The sequence below is a fragment of the Strongylocentrotus purpuratus genome, unplaced genomic scaffold (genome assembly GCF_000002235.5).
Source record: "Strongylocentrotus purpuratus isolate Spur 01 unplaced genomic scaffold, Spur_5.0 spur5_scaffold_13, whole genome shotgun sequence".
Taxonomy (NCBI): domain Eukaryota; kingdom Metazoa; phylum Echinodermata; class Echinoidea; order Camarodonta; family Strongylocentrotidae; genus Strongylocentrotus; species Strongylocentrotus purpuratus.
The window spans coordinates 16,036,878-16,061,332 of record NW_022145598.1 but is presented as its reverse complement, the minus strand read 5'-3'; the positions used below and the strand labels follow the sequence as shown (position 1 = coordinate 16,061,332).

At 37.3% G+C, this 24,455-nt stretch overlaps 1 protein-coding gene across 3 annotated transcripts in view; it reads right to left on the bottom strand.

Moving 5' to 3' along the window:
* The window catches only part of LOC105436929 (focal adhesion kinase 1), a 136,884-nt gene that overhangs the window by 89,656 nt on the left and 22,773 nt on the right, over positions 1–24,455 (bottom strand). For all 3 annotated transcript variants that reach the window (XM_030983011.1, XM_030983012.1, XM_030983013.1), the window contains exons 3-10: positions 13,460–13,675; positions 8,167–8,342; positions 7,238–7,325; positions 6,375–6,517; positions 5,102–5,156; positions 2,813–2,953; positions 1,487–1,564; positions 273–377 (exon numbers count right to left, since the gene is read on the bottom strand). In XM_030983011.1, coding sequence (XP_030838871.1) covers positions 273–377; positions 1,487–1,564; positions 2,813–2,953; positions 5,102–5,156; positions 6,375–6,517; positions 7,238–7,325; positions 8,167–8,342; positions 13,460–13,555 — 882 coding nt within the window. In that variant the 5' untranslated portion in view covers positions 13,556–13,675. The remainder of the gene's footprint in view (positions 1–272; positions 378–1,486; positions 1,565–2,812; positions 2,954–5,101; positions 5,157–6,374; positions 6,518–7,237; positions 7,326–8,166; positions 8,343–13,459; positions 13,676–24,455) is intronic.

Genomic DNA, 24,455 nt, shown 5'->3' with positions numbered 1-24,455 from the left:
CTTTCAACAAAGATGTCACTCAGCATCAATTGAAATATTTAAGAAGAAACTTAAGCACCATTTGTTTATGTCGTAATTTTAATATTGTATAATTTTTTTGTAGTTTTAATATAAATTGTATAATTATGTGGCAGTTTTAATATTGTATAAATATTTTGATACTGTACAGAGCGCCTAGAGCAGTCTTTTAGAATGGATATGTGCGCTTTTTAAGTAGACAATATTATTATTATTATTATTACTTTGAAAATATTTCAAGTAAGACTTCTCACCTCGTTAGCTCCAGCTATCTTGAGTTGTAATAGACCCTTCTTATCATTATCTGTACTGAGAGATTGGACGGACTGGACTTGATCAAAGTCGGCCATCTTGGTAGGCTACAAAAATGAAAGAAAGAAAGAAAGAAATACAAATATCAAAGGTAGTGTCAGCTATATGTATACATTCATATATCTACAGTGCGTCCCAGAAAAAATGAAACCGAGAATTATCAATGTTTTATCATAACTTAATCACAACTATAATTAATGAATGACACATATTTGTAAAGCTTAGATCCTCCTCTTGCATTTGATGCTACTCATATGATGCACATTCCATGCATGAGTAGCATCAAATGAAAGAGGAGGATCTAAGCTTTACAAATATGTGTCATTTATTAATTATAATAATTATGATAATTCTCGGTTTCATTTTTTCTGGGACGCACTGTATAGTGAGTGAGTCATGGATTAGCATGTAAATTCACAAACTATAATGTGTATGAAATTTTAGTACATTGTTCCAGTCTGTACTAAATGTAGGTGAAAGTGTTAGCAACAAAGATTTGAAATATTGCTGAGACACTTTAAAGAAAGAAAGAAATGAGAGGAAAGCAATGATGAATATAAAGTGTAATATTTGAGTAAATGATACACCATTCAACAAAGCAATCATTTGGGGAAGGGAGAAGGGGGGGGGGGGGTTGAAGAAAGTATTTTTAATTTCAAGTGGAGGTTACTGTCACATCTTCAATGGCATAAGTCCATATTTCTAAATGTGTTCATGTTTGAGCATTGAGACACTTTGTTGATATCACAAAAAGCAATGGCCATGGCATGAAGCATTTCTAATTGGCAGTTTGAATCTAGATTCATTTTCAAGTCTGATATTTTGAGATCTGAATGTAAACGTTTAAAGTACATGTGCCACTCATGTGACCTACTTAGTTTTCAAAGCATACATGAACTACACTGTAAGCTACACTTGGGGAACTAGAAATAAGAGCAATATTTTGAGCCTAGTCAAATTAAAGGGTGGGGGAGGGAGGGGGAGGGAGGAGGTAAAGGAACTTGAAATCACCTACAGATAATCTCAAGCACAAAACAAACCACAAAGACAAAAAGACATATTTAGCATCAATTATCGTTTGGATTATTTTTCTTTCTTTCAGACTCTTTAACTAAGGACCATTTTCAGCAAGCCTGTAAATGAAGTTTGTTCTTACTGTGGCAGCCTTATCGGTGAGACATGATATCCCATCATCGGGACCGATGACCAGCTCCACTGAGATACTCCAGCCAGTCTGTAGGACAGAGAAAGGAACATGCACCAGTCAAACAAAAGAGGAAGAAATCACTTGAATATAAGTCTTCTACAAGTCAGAGACCAATGCAAATGGTGAGAGCAAACAGTGGCATGAATGGCCTGCCATAGTCAAGTCCAACTTAAAGTCGATCTTAGTTTTTGTGAAACACTCCCCTGTATGAAATGTTATGATAAAGTCATTTTTTTCTTGTTGTGTAATCACTAAAACATACTTTGATACAAGCGGTCAGGATGGAGTAATACACGACTGTGTAGTTGACATCTTTCATCAACTAATGTTTAGAGTACTATTTTGTAGTTAAATATCATTGTAACAAAATGGATTGTACTTCTGGGGGGTGTTTCACGAAGATTCTAAGTTTAACTTATCTTTACATTGGACTTAACCATTATGGAAAGCCGCTAGCATCTTTGAAATATTTTTTAAAAGATATTTCAAAAGGCATAAAATGTTGTTTTAAATCATTCATATTTTCTATTAACAAGGAGAATTCATTTGCTTAGTGTGGAATTTATGAAAAGTCTAAAATGCTTGAATTTTTGCTTTTTAATATATTTCATTTCAAGGATACAAATGGCTCTCCATGATGTTTAAGTCTAACTTAGAGTTGAGTTCAACTTACGCTCTTTGTGAAACACTCCCAGGACCTTTGTTTATAATACAGATGCTTTTATGTGATTTCTTTCTTTTTTTATTTCCTTCTGAAGTGCATCCTGAGCATCTGATTTCAAGTGGATTCGGCACCTTACAAAATCTCATATATTCTTATTCTTATTAAAGGCATCGTTTAGCAATGTTAAATCTGAAATGCATGGCCCTTCGTGTTATCAGTGTCTGTGATGTGGTGTAATATTGAAGCCCTGAAAAAAAATCGCACTTCAAAATGATCAAGAAGTGCCTCAAAAAGTAAACATCTTTGAGTGACCGGTTTTACCATACTCATTTTCCCTAATACACTGTAGTGTTATAAAAACCATTAGGAAAACAAATTCTGAAATTTCTAATTCCAATCATAGATATCTTGATAATTAGACAGGCAATTGGCTTGTAAAAGTCATGGGAATCATGCATGACCTAAAGGTTTATAATTATGATTGCAGCATGAGCCAAATCAATGATATTTTTTAAGAATCTGACATAAAGTTACCAGAACCCTTTAAGTGTTGATACATATATCAAATCAAAACATATCTATGCATGAATTTGTTTCTGTTCTACACTTACACCAAGGGCACACTTGAACTTCTCATGATCGAATCGATGTATCGTGGTTAGTACTTCAAAGAACTTGAACACACACTGCTCTTCGTTCAGGTTAGCAAACTGCTTGAAGTACTGTAGGATAAGCTTGCGTAGATTCTTGGGCTATAGAGGGAGACAGACAAGGAATTGTTAGCAAACTGCTTGAAGTAGTGTAGGATAAGCTTGCGTAGATTCTTGGGCTATAGAGGGAGACACACATGTAATTGTTTGACAAACTGATAGGAATAGCTTATGTTGATTCCTTAGGCTATAGAGGGAGACGAACATGGAAATGCTAGCAAACTGAGTGAAGTACTGCAGGCTAATAAGTGAGTTCGTAATTAGGATTTGTGCATGGGCAGATAAAGGTCATTCGTACCCAAATTGTAAAACCATTGAGACGAATACTCAGATCATGCTCATGCAAGATATGTAATCAGTATTCATTTATGCACCAACAGTACATTTATCTGATATACAGGTGGAAGTATTCTTCTCAAGAGGCAAACAAAAGGTATTCATGAAGCACCTCCATCACTTTGGCAGTGATTATTCTAAAATGCACAGGTGGGAAGTATCCATCGTGTCTAAGATCTGTGGATATTTTGGGGTCATGCGGTCCAGAGCTATTTACGAACTCGCTTATTATGCATAGATCTTGGGCTACAGAGGAATGACAAACATATTAAAAGTTTGAGCCTTCATAGTTTTTATTTCAACAAGTCATTGCCAAGGCAGAGAGCTCATTCAAGCATCCTTAAAATGTTGTTTCTGCTACAGGTGTATGAATTAGAACAATTGTAATATGTTCTTAACATATGAGGGAATGCTTGCTGGATTTACTCATATGAGTCCTGTAGGATACACCCAAGTAGATTCATAGGCAATAGAAGGAGACAAACAAACAATTACTAGCACAATGGTTGAAGTACGAGAGCATAACACAACCAAGGATGTGGAGGTCAAGCTTTGAAAGTTGTCAACTTCCTGAGATATCTATGAAAGTAGACACACGCTCTTCCTATCGCAAGAAAGATTCAGTTAATATATTATTCATATCCCTAGTAGATTTTCCTATGTTTTGTGTGTTTATGTAACTCAAGAATGAAAGGTGGACTGGTTGATTTAGGGCCTTTGTTGATTACTTTTAGATATAAGCTTTAATATGTCACATGCTCAAGAAACATAAATTGAGACAAATCTTATGTGAAAAATTATAATACTTGGTAAGGGCATGAATAATTCATTTGTTAACTGTGCATGTATCTAAAGATTAATATGACTTGAATACCCCATAAACATATTCCCTTTCATTTTCATTGAATACGAAACTGTAATCAAATTCAAATTCAAAATGACCATCTTAGCATCTATAAAGAGACATGTTGATTTTTTTGGTGACATACAAAAATGTTTCATTACAGACAGAGGTGATTCATCAGGTGAGCTTTCAAACCAAGTGAAGGATTGATCAAAATCTGCAAGTTTTTTTTTTAAAGTTTCTTTTTATGCCCCTCCACCTGGCGCTATGTCTGGCAATGTCTCCCAGCTCAGTAATCGGTGTGTTGACTCACCACTTGGAAACTAGAACAACACTCAAATTTGTCTGTCATCTTGGTTTGAAAGTGATCTTTCTGATAGATCTCAATATGTAGTTTGTAATAATAATTCCTCCAATTTTTCTTCTATTACACGGCGTACCACAAGGTTCTATCCTAGGTCCTCTACTGTTTTTTTAATTTACATTAATGATCTTACACATTCAGCTGCACCTCGATTCTTGGCCAAAAAATAGGGGTGCGGTTAATACACGAGGGTGGTTTATACACCATTAATTACGGTATTCAGTTTTTTTTTGCTGTCTGCTGCCTCAAGATCGAGGAGCGAAGATAGGTGACAACGAATAGCTAGAGTTCCTATTCAGTGAAGGATTAATTCTTTTTTGTCCAGATGGATTGTTTCACCTTCCTTCACCTGAAGAGTGTTTCAAAGTCAATAATATGGGCATCATCCCATCTAATGTTGTTTCCTGTCTCATCTGGCCTTTCCCTATATCCATATAAAAAATCTCTCAATCTCTGAATTTCTCTTAAAGTGTAAATGTTTTTTTCTCATCAAACTAATCTTTTCTAAAGATCAACAAATAGCTGATGAAATTATACTTTTTAAATGGCTACTGATTTCAGCTAAAATGGAAGTACTGACTCTGGAAATGTTATCTCTCTGATATTCAAGTAAATCTGAGCTCTTTCTTGGATACCCTGTACTTACCTTAGTATTATCAATGACATTCTTGGGTATAAATCTCTTCAGACCAATTTCTTTCCTGGGGAAAAATAGAAATTATGGAAAGAAAAAACATTATTTCGTGATTCACATATGTTGGTAGGGTTTGCATAATAATTAATTTCAGAAGAGAAATAGAAAGAGAAAAGAGATTCTCAGATTTGGGTATAAATTCTAGAGGATTAGAGAGAGAGGGAAGATACATACACAAACATAACTAGATCAAGTTCTACGTCAGTGAGGAATGAAAGAGAAAGAGAAAACAAAGAGATGAAAATAAAGGATGGAGAAGGAGATAGACAGAGCAAAGTAGTGAGAGATGGAGAACAATGAGAGAGAGAGAGAGAGAGAGAGAGAGAGAGAGAGAGAGAGAAAGAGAGAGAGAGAGAGAGAGAAACAAAGAGATGAAAAATAAAGGATGGAGAAGGAGATAGACAGAGCAAAGTAGTGAGAGATGGAGAACAATGGAGAGAGAGAGAGAGAGAGAGAGAGAGAAAGAGAGAGAGAAAGAGAGAGAGAGAGAGAGAAACAAAGAGATGGAAAATGAAGGACAGAGACGGAGATAGACAGAGCAAATAGTGAGAGATGGAGTACAAGAGAGAGACAGAGAGAGAGAACATGTGGTAAATGCAGAACCAGTCACGATGTTCTCATCATTTCACTTGGCTGCCGATGACAAATACAACCAGCCAAATCTCTGCGCTCCAGAAGCAGCAGAGGCTTAATGCCAGACAGTTAAATCCAAGCACAAATCATAACCCTCTTAATCCCTTCCCTAAGGCTGGAAGGGATTAAGTGAGGGTAGACTGTAATTAATGATGCAAACATTTCTTGCCTACAGTTGCCGTTCTCCTCACATCACGGTCCATGTATACACATGAATCATATTTTAGTAACTCTGATATTTTTTTTCCTTTCTCTGTTATCATTATCATTATTTTTCTTCTCAAGTTCTATATTCCTTCCATTCCCTCTTTGATTTATCCATCCCCTCTTGAAGCCCTCATTTTACGACAGAAATAACACCACTTTCATTTAAAATAAAACAGATCCTACATAATCTAGCTCATTTTCCTGTCCTACCATCTCCTCCTCCCCCCCCCCCCCCCCCCCCCCGCCAAAAAAGAAACGAAAAAAAAGACAATTGAGCTGAGAAAAATTTCATGAATTAACATTTATATTTGGATTAGCATCCCCTTGGTTAGATTTGCGCACCTATAAATGCAGCCCTTATCATGTTATTCTGTGCCATACTTACTCTAAGTAGTCAAAGTTGGCTTTTTTGTCCAGGGCAATCTGTGGCATATCTTTGAAGAACCTTCTCATCTCCAGGCAGCCCAGCTGTAGGGACATGTCCTGTTCTACCAGCTCAGCAACCTCATTCATGTAATCACACCGTACCTACACAAACGGATGACAAAACAACATTACTCAAGGGGGTGTTTCACAAGGATCCTAAGTTGAACTTAACTCTAAGTTGACTTGACAGTTATGGAAAGCCATTAGCATCTATGAAAATATTTTGTAAAAGTTATTTTAAAAGGCATAAAATGTTGATTCAAATCATTCATATTTTCTATTATCATGGGAGATTTGATGTTCTTGATGTGGAATTTATGAAACATCAAAAATACTTGAATTTTTGATTTTGAATATATTTCATTATAACACTACAAATGGCTCTCCATAATATTTGAGTCAAACTTAGAGTTAAGTTCGACTTACGATCTTTGTGACACACCCCCCTGAGCAGGTATGAACACTGCAAGATGAGTGCTCATTGGTCACAGGCCCAAGGTGTCCTGTGTCTCAAACCAATGCAATGGGGGTGTGATGTACATGTAGAGGGCATCTCATCTTGCTAAAGATTCACAAGACTAGAGGCTCATAAGTACACACATGTATGCCCACAAATCTTAAATTATCAGGGTTGTAGGTCTTCGGACCACTAGTCTAAGTGGAGATTCACAAATGTCGACAAGACTGAATCTTCTAATTCTATACAGGTTACACACAAATTGTAAATTATCAGGGTCATCGGTCTTATGACCAACATACCAGTACTTGGTTGATTCACAAAGGTCAAATGGACCAACAATTCTATACAGATTACATTCTCACCTGATCATAGAAGTAGAAGAAAGAGACCTTGTCTTTCTCCAGCAGCACATGGAAGTTTTTAGGCAAGTATCGCACACGCAGCTCATATCTACAGGGAGAGAACGTAAAACAAATCATGAAAAAGCAATGGGCAATTTGATAAATATCCTAGTTACACACACTTTATGTACAGGTACATGTACATAGTGGCGTGCATACTACATGTAGGTTTTGACACTAACAGAGACCAAAGTTTAAATGATAGCTAATAAATCTCTTCCTACAAACATAGCATTTCCCCTGTCTTGTTATTTTTTAGATAATTACCTATACAATATTATTATATCCAAAATGCAATTCATGATCAACATCTATTTTATTCCATTTTGCTTTATCACAAGCAAGGGGATCAGATTACAGCATTGAATTTCTGCAGTAAGCAAAAGATTCTTAGATGGAAAATGTATATCATTCAGATTTTACAAATGTTTCATGTCACCAAAGTTTCTGGTGCTTGAGCCATAATTTTTGCCAAAGGTTTTGAATGTACAAAATCACTGAACATGAAAAAGCTGAGTGTTGCTCGAAGTAGCCCTCGGTATGTATTAATATTTCTGGGGGGTATTTCACAAAGATCCTAAGTTGAACTTATCTCTAAGTTGGACTTAACAATTTTGGAAAGCTGTTAGCATCATTGAAAATATTTTGTAAAAGTTATTTCAAAAGGCATAAAATGTTGATTCAAATCATTCATATTTTCTATTATCAAGATTTCATGTTCTTGATGTGGAATTTATGAAAAGTCAAAAATACTTCATTTTTGATTTCAGAATATTTAATTTTAAGGCTACAAATGGCTCTCCATAATTTTGAAGTCCAACTTAGAGTTAAGTTCGACTTAGGATCTTTGTGAGACACCCCCCAGTTGTGAAGATAGAGATAATACTCACTTCCATTCAATGGCAGGGTGATACGCTTCATATTTTTTCTTGACCTGACCTACGGTGAGGTCGCGATGTAACCAATGGCAATCCTCTGATAGGGTATGCTGAAGCCGTACAGCGAAAGAACTCTCAAAGGCACGCTCTCCTCTTGCTAACTTGCTCACAACAGCATGGATAACACTCTATGGGAGATAGAAAGTGGAGAAAAGGTCATTAATGTTTTATATTTCTGTGTTCTTACCCATAAGTATTTCTGCAAATTCAGTTTTGTTCTTATTCATCACTGTCCAAATACATTTTATTTTTGCAACACTTAAGAAATTTAACATCCTTTAAAAATATATTTTCATAGCTAGTTGACTGAAGATGATGGCAACAGGAATTTCCACTTTCACAAGAAAAATTATGAATCTCTAACTACAATGGTAATTTAGAATGACAGATTTGTTTATTGTAGATAAGTGTAGATTCTATTATAATAATGCAATATCTTTAAAACTTAGAAGGAATTTTAGACTATCGGAAAGAGATTTTTTTTCTCAAAAGACTAGATTCTCAAAAGTACTTGTACACTATACAGTGTAGTTCATTGTTATCAATCTGCGTGTATAAATATAGTTCTTTTCTTAACTTACATGTAAAACTTGTCTTTTTTTTTTTTAAAGAGGAAGAAAAGAGATCTATTACGAGTTGTAAAACGAACACTATTCTTCAAACTTCAAACATAAAAATAGTTTTTTATTTTCAGAAATACTCTGAACACTAGTAGGAATACTTCTACTTCTTCAAAGTTATGTTTCGCTATCATCTCTTTTCTATTCTCTTATCACTGAAAGAAGAAAGGGATGACATTGAGAGATAACGCTGCATCCTTTGAAAGGAAAATGCAAACACGAATGGTTCTGATTCTTTTTTGGGATATATACCAAGTGACAGATTTCTTGGCAACACAGCATGTGGCCATAAAACGAGAGTCAGAAATAAATATTTAAAAGTGAAACATGTTCATGAATTCTCTATGAGTCACCAGTAATCATCATGACTCTTATTTCACACACTTTCAATTCCCATTGGTATCAGTGATTGAGTGTCATTCAAGTGAAATCAGAGGGGAATCACCAATTAAAGGCACGATGCAACATCCCAAGCAAAAACTAAAAAAGATGGTTTTATTTGAGCCTTACATGTAAATTCTCAAATGCTTAATAAGAAAAGATACAGAAATTATTCAGGCAACATTATTTTCATTAAGCATGCATGATGGAAACTTGCCTGGATTATAGTTTCTCACATCCATTTGCTCGGACATCTTCATCCTTAAATAACGAAACTTCAAAAATTATCTACAATATAAACTAATTATTCCCAAATCCAGACTCTCATCTGACAAAACTTGTTTTACAGTGGCTGCTTCAAAAACATGGAACAATATTCAACTTTCCATCAGGGAATTATGTCTTACCTCTTTTAAAGATCCCTAAAAACACCCTTCTTTAACTTAATGATTTAACTATTTTTATGAGTCTTTGTAATTTGTATACGGTATGTTTTTCATGCTTCTCTTCACATTCTGTAATTTGTTTGTAAGTGTTACGGTACTTTTTGTCTTTAGCATTCATAAATGATCAATATACCATCATTATTACTACAAGCTTCTCACTTCCCTCATCTCCCAACTTCATCCCTTATCTAACTTTATGTAACTTTCCCAAAATTAAATCTACTCAACCTCAAAACGTACAATTTTTCTATTGATAATCATTGTACTTTAAGAGTTTAGACTGTATTGCAACGAAAGGTGGACCAATGGAAAAACATCTTCGTCATATTCAGTGGATTTCTTGGCTCACTTGTGTGCATTCATGCAAACAGAGCGCATGTCAAGCGAGAACTCTTTCCATGAATCTTCTTCACCGGGAGACTCCCTTGTAAACACAGACATCAATTCATCAAGAAGCCATGATTCATGTTAGCGTTCCGTCTGGGAAGCCGCTAAGCATGCCCGGTAGCGATCAATCATTCATTATTTACACCCTTTTAATCCAACCATTCCTCTTGTTTTCACCTTCTCTCTCAATCTCCTTTGTCTCACATTTAATGCGTACCGGCATTCATTACGGGGATGGTGATAGACTTGCACGACTTTTAATCAAGTTAGGATTTATCGCTATTTTCACTTAAAAAGAGCTTATGGTTACTTCTTCTTCATCTTCCTGTCTCTCTAACTCTCTTTGCCCCCCTCCCCTGTCCTGCCCCCTCTCTATACGTTCCTCTTCCTCTTCCTCTTCCTCTTCCTCTTCCTCTTCCTCATCCACATCCTTCTCTTCCTCTATCTTCTAACGCCTCCACTCCCCTTTTTTAAATCGTTCCTTGAAGACTCTCTCTCTCTCTCTCTCCCAATCTGTATCCTCAATCTTCTCTCTTTTTCTCTGTCTTATACTCTCACCCTCTTTAACCCTCTCTGTTATTGATCTTCTTTAATATATGTAGGCCTAAACAAGAATATTGAAGACATGTTTCACATACAAAATTTTAATTCACTCTTTTTTTGGAGGAGGAGCGAGGGGGAGGGGGAGGGGGAGGGGGAGGGGGAGGGGGAGGGGGAGGGGGAAGGGGGAGGGGGGGGGGGGAGGGGGAGGGGGGAGGTCCAACCAATATCAATGTTTTTTTCAAGCTGTCTCCTGCATCCCTTTCTCAACTCCATCTTGCCCTTTCGCTTCGATCCTCTCATTTCCATCTCTCTTCCTTTTTCCTTCTCTTTTGTTTCTCTTCATTGCCTTCCATTACACCATCACGCATTGAAGTGAAACATCCCCATTGACTGAGTCAGTCAGTCTGGGATGAGAGGCAGGCAGGCAGCTCGTCATAGCAAGGGAATGATTCATGTATCTAGCATTTCATTTCAGTGCTTCTTGCATGCACTGTGAGAATCAATTACCCTTCACTTACCGCCCCCATAAACAAAGCACTGCAGAGAGCCAGAAGGGCATTAGATCAGGGGTGAGTCCCCTCAACCACGCCCCCCTGAAGTAAAAAAAAGAAAGAAGAGGATTCGGGGGGGGGGGAATGGCATCTAACAACAATACTCCCCCTTTTGAGTAAGAAAATTGGGGGGAAATAGGGAAGAATAGAGAAAATAAGGGAAAAATCGAGAGAAACAAAAATCGGAAACAAATTTAAAAATCAGGAAACCGATTTAAATCAGGTATTATCGGGACTGATTAGATGATCACTTTCAACCAAATGATACATGTACATCATGACTTTGGATACAATTCTGTATGATGAGAGCCATTAAGACAGTATCCATCACTTGATACGTGCCACTTCTGTTGAGAGACAGAAGGGTATATTACTCATCATCCCCCCTCCCCCCCCCCCCCCCCCCCCGTCCCCCCCTCCGTTACAAACACAACTCCACTTTAAAGTCAGAAAGGCATTAACTAACCATCACTCATCACCCTGTGTCACCAAAGTTTTCAATCAATAGCCCTTTCTTGGTTTTCTTTTGATCCCCCATTTCCCTCCTGCCATATCTCATTATTCCACTTAAATACTTCATCTTCACCTCCGCGCTTCTCCGTCAGAGCCATACCAGCCACGATCTTGGCTGGATTTGTTTCGAACCTGGTAGAAATTGAGTTCTTAACGCACCAAGCTATCCATCCATCTTAGCCTATGAATCACTACATTAGCGCTCCGTTTGAAGTCAGAGGAACGTGCGACCGTGTGAGTCAATTATACGTGTTCAGCGGCTCCATGCCATAACTCTTTCGTTTTTTCTACCTTCATGGCTTTTCCCTCAAAATCATTGCCTGATTGAATGCTATTCATCATCCCCATCCCTTCAAATGGTAATCTTACTTTTTATTGCAAAAAGAAAGATAAGGTGAAGAAAAAAATAATAATTGGCAATGTAAAATGTACACCAAATACATTTTTCAATTTTCATAAATGCGGTAGATTGAAAGTAACATCAAATTATTTCGCTAGGAATTCAAGAAGCTCATTGTAATTCATGAACAGGTTAAACATAGACATGAAATCATGTCACCTCAGTTTTGCCAATAGTTTCATTTCTTACATCGGTTGAAAATGGCTAAAATCCAGGCAATAAATCTCTACATCAACCTACAGTACAACAACATTTTCTTCCTCGAGGGAGACCAAATACATGGCCACTATACACAGGGGGCCTGTCTAGAGAGGTGGCCACTATTCAAGACAGGTTTGACTGTACAAATTTTTTTCATTGATATTTGCATACCAAGATTCTTTTAATAGTTGGTTCCAATCTGTCGAACCTCAAACAAACACAGCCATAAATACCTCACTTCCATGATTCAGTTTCAATAGACGAGGATGTTTTCAATTTCAAAACGGTCTCAATGACCTGTGATGACCCAATTCTCATTTCCCCCGTTCATAACACAGGGCTTCTCTATTGACTTTTCTCTATTTAATACAAATTAGCAATCTATGGCATCAACATGTTTACAAGAGGCCGGTTGTGGCGTGGGCCTTTATGACCGGTTCTCAGTCAATAAGTAAATAAATAAATAAATAAATAAATATTTTTATATAATACATAAGTACATGTATGTCAAATATTTCTCCTCCATTTCTTGATATCCTCTTGCTTTCTTGATCAATTTTTACAGCTGAGAATTCATCACCAATTCCTATCCCTGGGCCTTTGACTTTCTGCTGCAAATTTACCATATTTTTAATCTGTACGGTTTTTTGTACCTATGATAATTTTGCACTTCCAAACTGTATAATATGAAGTGAAAATCATCACTTTCATGGCGTATGTATCATTTCAGATAACAATATTTGTTATCTAAATGTGTGATATCGTAAACCAGAGTACTTTATTTACCTAAAAACTTCATATTCTATTTACATAAAAATAGCAAACACTATTTACCTATTGATAGTGTACAGTATTTACCTTTACATGTAGGTGTTGTATTTACAGTGGTATATTGAAGTATACACTACCCTATATTAAAGATCACACACTATATATTCATGTATATATTTATACCTTTATATCTGTTTCCATGCAATTTGACCAAGTTAAAGCTACCATTGGGCTGGTAGACCTTCCGTCATCATCTTCTATCTACCCATAGATTGCATTAATCCTCATTACCAGGTCCCTCGGAGAGAACCTAAAGCCTTTGGTCCTCTGGTGCTTACTAAGAAGCATTTCTGCTTTCTTAGCAGTCAGGTACATGTACCAGATAGCACATTTACCTACAAGATACATGTATGGTAGACAAACACTATTTACCTTTATATCTGTAGTTTCCATGCATTTGACAGAGTTGAAGCTACCATTGGGCTGGTAGACCTTCAGCATCATCTTCTCCCCAGCCTTAGACGCCATCTTGATCCGTTCACGTCGTCTCTTTGTTTCCTGTTCTGTTTATCTGAATATTCCAGCCTAATGTGGATGTTCCCTCTGTATGGATTGGTGGGCCATTAGTACTGATTGAGTTTAAATCATCTGAAAAATATAAAGTAATTGGATTGGTTAAGTGACTTGCGTTAAAGTTTGAAGAGAGTAAAGTGATATTAATACGTTCACATAAAGATAGGATAATAGGGACAAAAACAAAGCTGCTTGGGGGAAGAAAAAAAAACAGAGATTATATCCTAATAAATACCACCACCAATCTCAGAAACCCATTAAACTTGTCGCTCCTTCCTTGATAATGAAATATTTCAACATGCAAGGTCTCTTTCCAGTATTTATTTTGTATAAAATATGTTCCGTGACATGAAAGCTCATACATGTATTTCACAACCCTCAATGAAGCTTTACTTTTAAAAAATTCAAGCTTTTCTTTAATAATTGAAACAAATAATAATATCATTATTGGTAGGGTTATTTACTGTATAATTGAATATAGCCCTGAAAGAATTCAGAATTACTGGTAGAATCCTGACTTTGTTACAAACCCAGGATGTCTTGGCTACATCGCCTCTCTTCAATCTCCTTCCATTTATTATTTACGAATACCAAGTCTTATCATATCTACATTTACTAAAGATAAGCCATTTTTTCAATTAAAACTTTGCTATGACAAGTTATATCAGTGACAGATAAATCTCTGTATATACCAAGTCAAGATGCTCTCGTTATAAATAACTCATAAGATAAACAAACTATCTCTTTCCCCTGATGAGGCTGGCATCGTAAAATATTTGATATTGTTAGGGTAGACATTTATGGCTTCAATTAAAATTTCACTGATAGAGGCTCACAGACTGATCCCATGGGGCACTTTTCCATTATCCCAAACTACTTCCAGCTAGACTGATCAGAATATCTCAGAGAAGGTGAAGATCCTTGTTTCCACAAGCCCTAAATGTATATTTGAACATGACCATCAGACTTATACTTAAAGTGTGTTTCCACTGGCAAAAGACTAGTATCATACAAATACCTACACAAGCTACATGTACATGCATAGCTTTTTATGAGAATAAAGAGAAAAATCAAATTTCTTAGAAACATTTAATATTTTCAGGTTTAATTCTTGAATGTTGAAGGTTACTCCTACTGTATTGCCGGTACTAGTTTGTTTGTTTGTTTTACTTGACTGCTAAAAGAGCATGCAGGTGCTTGTAGTAAGCAACTAGGGGACTGCTGGCTTTAAGTCCTCACCGAGGGACTTACATGTACTAATGAGGATTAATACCTTTATACCAAAAGGGCACTTGCCCATCGACTTGGTTTCGAACCCGGAACCTCCCAGTTATGAGACGCCTGCTCTACCACTGAGCCATCACGCCTCTGTGTTGTAATCCAAACACTCTAAGACTTTCAGTTTGCTTTGGTATGGTAATTTCACTGATAGAGGCTTACAAACTGATCTCAAAGGATACCTGATATTTGGCCAAAGAGCGTATTTTTTCATCAACTAGCCCTAAGTTTGCTTGGGATAAAATATGTAACTCTTTTTAATATCGCAGCTACAATTTGAGTCTGCACACTTACAGTACCATGAATTAGCTTGGGTTAATTGCAATGGGGCTTGATACCCTTGATCAGAGTACATGTAAATGGCTACTTTGAAGAAAAGTTGGGCTAATGATGACAAGCCTACATTCCCTTATGATTACAACGGCCCCAGGCATTAACACAATGACTGATACATGTGCCCAGAGTCTAGCATTGATTATTCGCATTATGGTTATCACATATGGGGGGGGGGGGTGTTTCACAAAAATCCCAAGTCAAACTCAACTGTAAGTTGGACTTAAACATTATGGAGAGCCATTTGTAGCCATAAAAAAAGGTATGTTCAAAAGCGAAAAATCAAGTATTTTAGACTATTTATAAATTCCACATCAACAAAATGAAATCTCCTTGATAATAGAAAATATGAATGATTTTAATCAACATGTTATGCCTTTTAAAATAACTTTTGCAAAATATTTGTATAGATGCTAACAGCTTTCCATAACTGTCAAGTCCAACTTAGAGATAAGTTCAACTTGGGATCTTTGTGAAACAGCCCCCATGGTGCATGACACTGCATGTGTACTTTATTTGTATTCTATGAGATTGTAAGAAGACCAATCATCAAAATCAATCATGCAGATATCCAAAACTTGACAAATTGCACATTTGTTAATGTTTTCATCAAATGCCAAATCCCAAATTCTTCCAAAATTGGATCATAGTCAAATCTTGTATTGTGTGCTGGGCTTTACAAAGAAAAACTGTCAACACACTTTTACGATGAGCTTTTCTAAAAGTTAACAATTTTTTGCCGTAGAATTTGTTACCAAAATTTATGTTTCTGTGGATAGGTCTCAACCAATCACAAAACCAATCACATTCTGATCACCAGCATAAGAAAAAAGGATATGGTTAGAAATGTTGAGACTTTCCACATCACTTTGGTTAGATTATATTAAATGAGACATGACAGCGATTAATACACTCCTTGGAATTTCTATCCACATTGCAATACTGCACACAATTACGCTCCTTTCGATGAGGAACATTCTGGAGTGTTGACTGAAATTACACTACCTCTGCTGGGGGTGTTTCACAAAGATCTTAGGTTGAACTTAAGTTGGACTTACCAATTATGGAAAGCCGTTGGCATCCTTGAAAATATTTTTTTTAAAGTTATTTTTAAAGGCATAAAATGTTGATTCATATCATTCATATTTTCTGTTATCAAGGAGATTGTATGTTCTTGATATGGGATATATAAAAAGTCAAAAAAATTTGCTTCTGGATATGTTATTTTATGTCTACAAATGGCTCTCCATAATGTGTACCGGTAAGTGCAACTTAAGTTCGACTTAGGATCTTTGAGAAACACCCCCCTGCTCACGAGAAACACCCCCCTGCTCACAAGAAAGCCGTCTGTGGCAGTTACATCCTTCTTGCAGGCAGCTGATGACTAGCATAACCATGGCAAGCTTGTAAAGCAGGGAATAATTTTCCTCAAATTTTTTGATTAGCAATTTCAGCCGATGGATAAATATTTCAAATTAAATTCTGTACATTTCTATGGAAGAAAACTGCTACACAAAAGATATTTTGTATAGCAGTCATGCAAAAATGCATAGCAAATTGCGATGCGATACCAGGAAAATTATTCCCTGTAAAGTCCCATCTCTCTCTCTCTCTCTCTCTCCCTCTTCTCCTACTCCTTTTTCTTCTTTTCTTCTCCTTTTCCTCCTCCTCCTCCTCCTCCTCATCCTTCTCCTCCTCCCCTCATTTTTATTCTCCTTCTCCTTCTCCTTCTCCTTCTTCTCCTCCTCTTATACTACCTCTGCTGGTCACAACAAAGCCGTCAGTGGCAGTTGCATCCTTCTTGCAGGCAGCCGATGACTAGCTATCCATGGCAAGCTTGTAAAGCCCCATCTTTCTTTATATATCTCTCTCTCTCTCTCTCTCTTCTTCTTCTTCTTCTTCTTCTTCTTCTTCTTCTTCCTCTTCCTCTTCCTCTTCCTCTTCCTCTTCCTCTTCCTCTTCCTCTTCCTCTTCCTCTTCCTCTTCCTCTTCCTCTTCCTCTTCCTCTTCCTCTTCCTCTTCCTCTTCCTCTTCCTCTTCCTCCTCCTCCTCCTCCTCCTCCTCCTCCTCCTCCTCCTCCTCCTCCTCCTCCTCCTCCTCCTCCTCCTCCTCCTCCTTTTCCTTTTCTTTTTTCTTCTCCTTCTCTTTTTCCTCTTCCTCCTCCTCTAACAATTAATACCTCTATACTGCTCACAAGAAAGCCGTCAGTAGCTTTTGCATCCTCCCTGCGGGCAGCCGATGACTAGCATAACCATGGCAAGCTTGTTAAGTACCATGAGCGACTAAAATGCCCTACATGCCATCTTGTTTAGTGTTGCTTTCATAAGTCACCCTTGACCTCTCGCTGATTGGATTGCCCTCTAGTCTTAATGGCATGAGAGATGTGTACATACACCAGTCTTATCAGCACAAGATATGAACACATTCTCTGCATCAATAAAGAAAGGTAAAGGGACCTCTTTGACTTCTACAAACACATAAAGAATTCAGGAGTTTTTTTCTTGATTAACATAACATTCAACCATTTCCCCTCTCTCTCTTTATCTCTCTCTCTCTCTCTCTCTCTTCTCCTCTTCTTCTTCTCCTCCTTCTCCTCCTCCTTTTTCTTCCTCCTCCTCTCCTCCTTCTCCTACTTTTTCTCCTGCTCCTGCTCCTCCTCCAACTTTCTTAAATTTTTCTCTTTCTTGCTTTGTTCTTCTTCTTCTACTTCTACATCTTTTTCTGTTTTTCTTCTCCTTCTCTCTCTCTCCCTCTCTCATTATTATCTCATAGCTGCCATATACACTTCACATGATAAAAGCTATACCATCATCTTCATACCTGATTCCATTTATTTCCTCCTAAAGCTACCACAACTATAAACCTTTCTGACTCATATTCTATTTATAAATCTTTATCAAACCCATTGAACTCACATATTTCAAGATGGGCTTCCTCTAAAAAGATTTATTGTTTACGTTTGGTCGGTCCCATTCCCCATCAGTGTAAGATATGAAATCAGTACTTCAAGAGGGAAGGCTATTCAGGATACAACTGTTCCTAGACAAATGGGGTTCTAACAGATTTAATGCCATGGAGGAAGAACCGAACTGTCATCTGGGTGTACTTGCCAACTAATTGCAAATTAAAAGTAGATCATTTCAAACGTGATATTAAAAACAAATATGTATCAGCGCATACAGCTCTGATGTACATGTAATGTACAGTTATGGATGTACTTGATTGTTCATCACAGCTATTTCATTCCATTTCATTACTGTCAATATCAAATTGAAGATCATAAACAAACTTCTTTTTCTCTGTTCTAAGATACATGTTTGTCCTGTGCATGTTTAAGAATAATGCCTTTTTAAACAAGGGATCTTTAAAGATGGCTGCTTCCATATTTTTTCCATATGTTAATAAGTATCCGGTTATTAGTCACATGTACAGTTAGCAACTCAATTTACAAGGTTCTGAAATCATCAAAATGATAAGAAATTTGGCCCAGTCTTGGGTAAAGTTACAAGCACTGTACACAGAAAGATGTACATATATACATGTATGGGACTACATGAACATGTGGCAAGTCCCGATTTTTATGCTGTTACGTGCCATATTTAGAACATTAAGGCATTTGAAGGGAACATTCTTTTATCTGATGTTCTTCCACACTTGCATAATAACAATGACAACACTCTCAAATTATTTTTCACCTCTTCCCAGAACTCAACCTTCTCTTTAAACTTGCAATCACTGTCCCTCTCTCAGTACTGAATGACTGTGGTGTAGAGTAGCTTATTAGACTCGTTCTTAATTTCCAGGGACTTAGCCAATCTTCCTGCGGTCGATGATTGATGGTGACGGCTATCGCGTTTAAGGCCGACAAATTTACGAGCAAGAAGGAATCTTCCAAAGAAAATCATCCTCGAGCCATGGGGACTGCAAGAATGGTTTCATTCCCAGTCCTACTTCAAGACTTTTTTTTGTATAATCAGAATATTATTCAGAATCCCAATACACTTTTCTTCGCTATTTAGAGAAGGCAAAGGAAGGTGATTTTTACAAGTTTGTTTGCTAACAAGTCTGAAGTGTACATGCACATCTGGGGGGTGTTTCACAAAGATTCTAAGTCAAACTGAACTCTAAGTTGAACTTAAAAGTTATGGAGAGCCATTTGTAGCCTTAAAATAAAATATATTTAAAAGCGAAAAATCAAGTATTTTAGACTTTCCAAAAATTCCACATCAAAAACATGAAATCTCCCATGACGATAGAAAATACGAATGATTTGAATCAACATTTTACGCCTTTTAAAATAACTTTTACAAAATATTTTCAAGGATGCTGATGGCTTTCCATAACTTTTAAGTCCAACTTAGAGATACAGTAAGTTCGACTTAGGATCTCTGTGAAACACCTCCCTGGTCTATTCATGAACAACAATATAATATAGAACACTAAAATGATGAAATATTGAGATAAAAGTCTCCTTTGTTTATATGCACAATGGTTTATCCTCATTTCATTCAGTTGAGGACTTAAAGCCGTAAGTCCCCTGGCTGCTACATGTATGTACTTACAAGCACATACATGCTTTCTTAGCAACGTTTCATTTACCACCTTTAAAAAACGAAAATAACAATAATGTACAGGAGAAACAAATTAGCCTTAAAATAAGGCCAGTTTTAACTGTTAAGAGTTGCAGTTTCCAGAAAGAGAAAGCATAAGAAAGACTGGAGAGGGGGGAGGGGGGGGGGGAGAAGGAAAGAGAGAGAGAGATGCAAGAGAAAGAGAGAGACACACAGAGAGAGAGGGGGAGTGAGAAGGGAGACAAAGATGGTGGGATAAAGTTTGTTGATGAGAGATTTGTGCCCCAGACATTGATCATAGACGGCTGTCTGCTCCTCGTGGAGATTGAAAAACTTTTCTCTACCAAATAAGTCCATGGAATCCATTCCTGAAATGTTATTCACATCGATATTGTTTGTTTAAATGGCTAGGTGGGCAGGTATTTTGTTGATAGCTTGAGTCACTCTCAACTAGTATTGTTTAAAGGGATCAGGTAACTTTGTCTCAGATTCTGAAACAAATTCTGGATTTAGCTCATGATGCAATGATAATTATAAACCTTTAGGTCAGTCAGGAGCCCCATGACTTTTACAAGCTGATCGCCTGTCTGATTATCAAGATATTTATGATTGGAATTACAAATTTTGAAAACCGTTCGCCTGACGGTTTTCATAACACTACAGTCTATTGGGGAAAACGAGTATGGTAAAACCGGTCACTCAAAGATTTTTACTTTTTTGAGGCACTTCTTGATCATTTTGAAGCGCAATTTTTTTAGGGCTTCAATATTACACCATATCACAGACACTGATAACACTTAGGGCCGTGTATCTCAGATTTAACATTGTTAAACGATCCCTTTAATAATTCATGGGTTGAAGAGTTTTACAGTATTGCAGTACCTTTACTAATCGTGATTTCCTTTTTGCCATACATTAATATCTATACCATTACTATCTATCTTTTCAAATAAGATTCCTATTTTTCCATCAACAGGCTATTAGTCTTTATCTAGAGCCTCATTAAAAGAGGGATGAAAGATGCTTTGTATCAGCAACTCAGCATATCGTCGCTGTTTTCACGAAGTGACGGTAGTGAAAAAAAATTGCATTCACTTTGCGTTACGATTTTCCTCACTACCGTCACTTCGTGAAAACAAGGACGATATCTCTCCTACTTCAATAGTATCTATCATATTATGTCAAAATAAGTTCATTAAAGTTAAGTCTATACAAGCTTGTTCAAATGATAAAGACCGTATTGGTTTATAATTGTCGATACACTTCAGGGAAAATGATATCAGTTTCATTTCATACCAATGAAGAAATCAATTGTGAAATAGGAAGTATAAGAACCTACCTCATAATGTCTTTTTAATAACTGCTTCCAATGTCTACCTAAATGTACATGTATGTACTGTATTGTACTCACACAATGTACAGTGCACTATAAAGCTATCATGACATGCAACTTTCACAAATTATAAATGACAGTGATTTTGCAGTGGGGCGGGGGGGGGGGGCAAACAATTTTGTAACTCATACAAATTCAGAGTTGTGTCAGTTGCTATATTGGTTTCATCCCTCATAAAAATAAGTTTATTTGATCTGCGCATAAATGTACATGACTTATTTGTATGTGATTTTTTTTCTTCTCAAGTATAAGGGTATGTTACATGTAGCCATCACGAGACCCCTTGCCTGCGTGGACGGCATAAGTCAAGTCAAGACATGTATGGGCATTATTATACACCAAAATGGTAAAGGAACAAAATATCAACATTAAATTTTTTAATTTTTTTTTAAAAAGAAATGTAGTAAAAAGGAAAGCTCATACTGCGCCTAGAATTCAGTTGACGAAAAATGGAAAAGGTTACAAATATTCATTACAGAATAAGAGAAGGAAGCAATGACATTTAATATTGTTTCCACTAGTTTTTGCTCTAAAGTTTCATTGCATTGAAAATCTCATGCAGTGGAGTAAGGTATTGACTATTGTTATGGAGGCAAACTGTGCTCCAATTCTTTATTAGGGCTTCCACTTCCAAGCATTTCAGGAGAATAATTTGTTTCTCCCTCTCTCCCTTTCTCCATGCATCTAAAGGTTCTCACCCCCCCCCCCTTTTTTTTTTTCTTCCTCTCTCTCTCTCTCTATCTCTCTATCTCCCTCCCTCTCTCTCTCCCTCTCTTTCTCTCTTTGTCTCTGTCTCTCCCCCTCATCCTCCCTCTTCTCTTCTCCCTCTCAACTCCTCTGACTCTCTCTTGGGCAGAAACAAACATGAAATGTACATGTACAGTACATACCTACAATGTATTACTTCTCACCTGATCTCTCTCTCTCTCTCTCTCTCTCTCTCTCTCTCTCTCTCTCCCTCCCTCCCTCTCTTTCTCCCTCTCTTTCTCTCTTTGTCTCTGCCTCTCCCCCTCATCCTCCCTCATCTCTTCTCCCTCTCAACTCTTCTGACTCTCTCTTGGGCAGAAACAAACATGAAATGTACATGTACATACCTACAATGTATTACTTCTCACCTGATCTCTCTCTCTCTCTCTCTCTCTCTCTCTCTCTCTCTCTCTAGAATCTCCCTCCGTCCCAAATCCTCGGCTTTCCCTCACACTCTAGCCAATGTGGGAAAGTGTAACCTAATATGGTCGCAGTAAATCTTTTTCACTTTACACCTCACGTGGTGGGCACAATGTGAGTGACACGATATATTCTTCTGCTCAAGCAGAAGAAAAAAGTTCATACAACTTGAACCCTAGCCCCCATTGTCACTCAGGCAATGATAAACATCAAATTTCCATTGACTTCTGGTTTTCACTAACCTCAGCACTTTCTGAGTACCAGTAACCCTCTTTCTTTTCTCTATTCGCTATGCATGCTTGTGAGGCGGTACATGTACTGTACATGAAGGAACTTCTGTACTTTGTATAGTGCAGCTACTATATAAATACATACTCTACTGCCCTTAATAATAAGTTAATACACATTATTACCCCGGCTGTAGCTTAACCACCATGATAAGGCGCTATTAAAATCATTCAAGGGATTTCAATTGGTTGTCGTCAAACTTGTAGTTATGAAGGTTTCTTGAAAGTACTACTTGAAACCCTGCCTCGATCGGTTTCCATCACTTTATTTCTTTCATACCATAGTCACACTACATGTACAGTAGTGTATGGGTTTGGAATAAATCTTTCGCTATCGACCACCGCGTGTGCAGTCGGGCAAAAAAGAAAAATGGAAATCGATTCCCATCCAACCACTATATAGTCTAGCCTCAAACTCTCTACTTGAAAAGCCTCTTGATGCTCATAGTAACCATAGCAACTTCTTTCAAGCGTACTCCAAAATGGAAATTCACACTGAGATAGGCAGCTATGGGGCCACAAGAAGGCCTGATGGCATACTAATTTATTCAGCACAATGATTCTTTATTGCATGAAATCTACAGCTGCATTTACACTGCAGTCCATATACGTGTACATTACCAACCAACACATGTACATTACCAACCAAAACATGTACATTACCAACCAAAACATGTATATTACCAACCAAAACATGTATATTACCAACCAAAACATGTACATTACAAAACAAAACATATACATGTAGCAACATATGAATGTAGATTGCATACAGATACATCCACTGATCTTTTCCGTTCTCTCTCCATCATCCAGCATCTCAATCCATTGCCCGCTCCAATGACAACCAACTAAGCATCATTATCCAACTCACATACGTTTTCCTATTTACATGACGTTTCTAATGCGAAGAACATGCAGGCATGCGTTCCATCTTAGAATGACATCCCAGCATGGCCGCACAGTAAGCCGACATCGGCAACGACGAGACAAGGTGCAGGAATAAAATTAAAGGAACTAAAACTTTTAGTGATCACTAAATTTTCTTTTCTTTTTTTGCCCCCTGAAATTTTAAAATTGCGCCGACCAATATTAAGCTCAGTGGGGGGGGGGGGGGGGGGGGGGGGGGCTGAACTTTTAGCCCCCCTTTTAACCCCCCTCCCCCCTCCCCCTCCCCCCCCCCCCCCCCCCTCCCCCCTCTGAGCATTTTTTTTTTTTTAAATCACATTTTTGCGGGAGGGGCATTTTCATTTGTTTAAAAAGGTGAAATTAACATTATCATCTTTTTTAAAATCTGTTTTTTTTTTGGCGAAGGGGGAGGGGGCTGGGCCCGTCGAATTGAAGCAGAGGGAGCAGGCGCATCAAATACATGGATAAGTTCAATGGGCTGACTGGTAATGGAAGTAACGTCACATTACAAGGAAACAGAGATAGAAGCAGATGGAAAGCCTTGGAGCTGGAACAGACAAGGCACCTCAGGGAAATAAATACTTAACAAATTTCAGGGGCTACTTTTCAAGCTTGCTTGCATGAAAATAACACTCTTTAAAGTTGTTTTGCATTGTACTCTATGCAGATTTTGGGGGCTCTTTTGGGCATTTTGGGGGCTAATTTGCAGAGCCCCCGTGTATTTTTTTCACTGAGGCGCCTGGCAAGCAAGTAGTCTTTAATGTTGTCTGGCGATGCCATCATACATGCATAATGTATCAAAGGGTTCGTAAATTGAAGGAATGTGGTGTCGTGATGACTTCTGATGGTAATGAATGGCAGATCAGAAACATTAACTGCAGAATCACAGCAGCTCAAGATTTATTAAGGTACCCTTA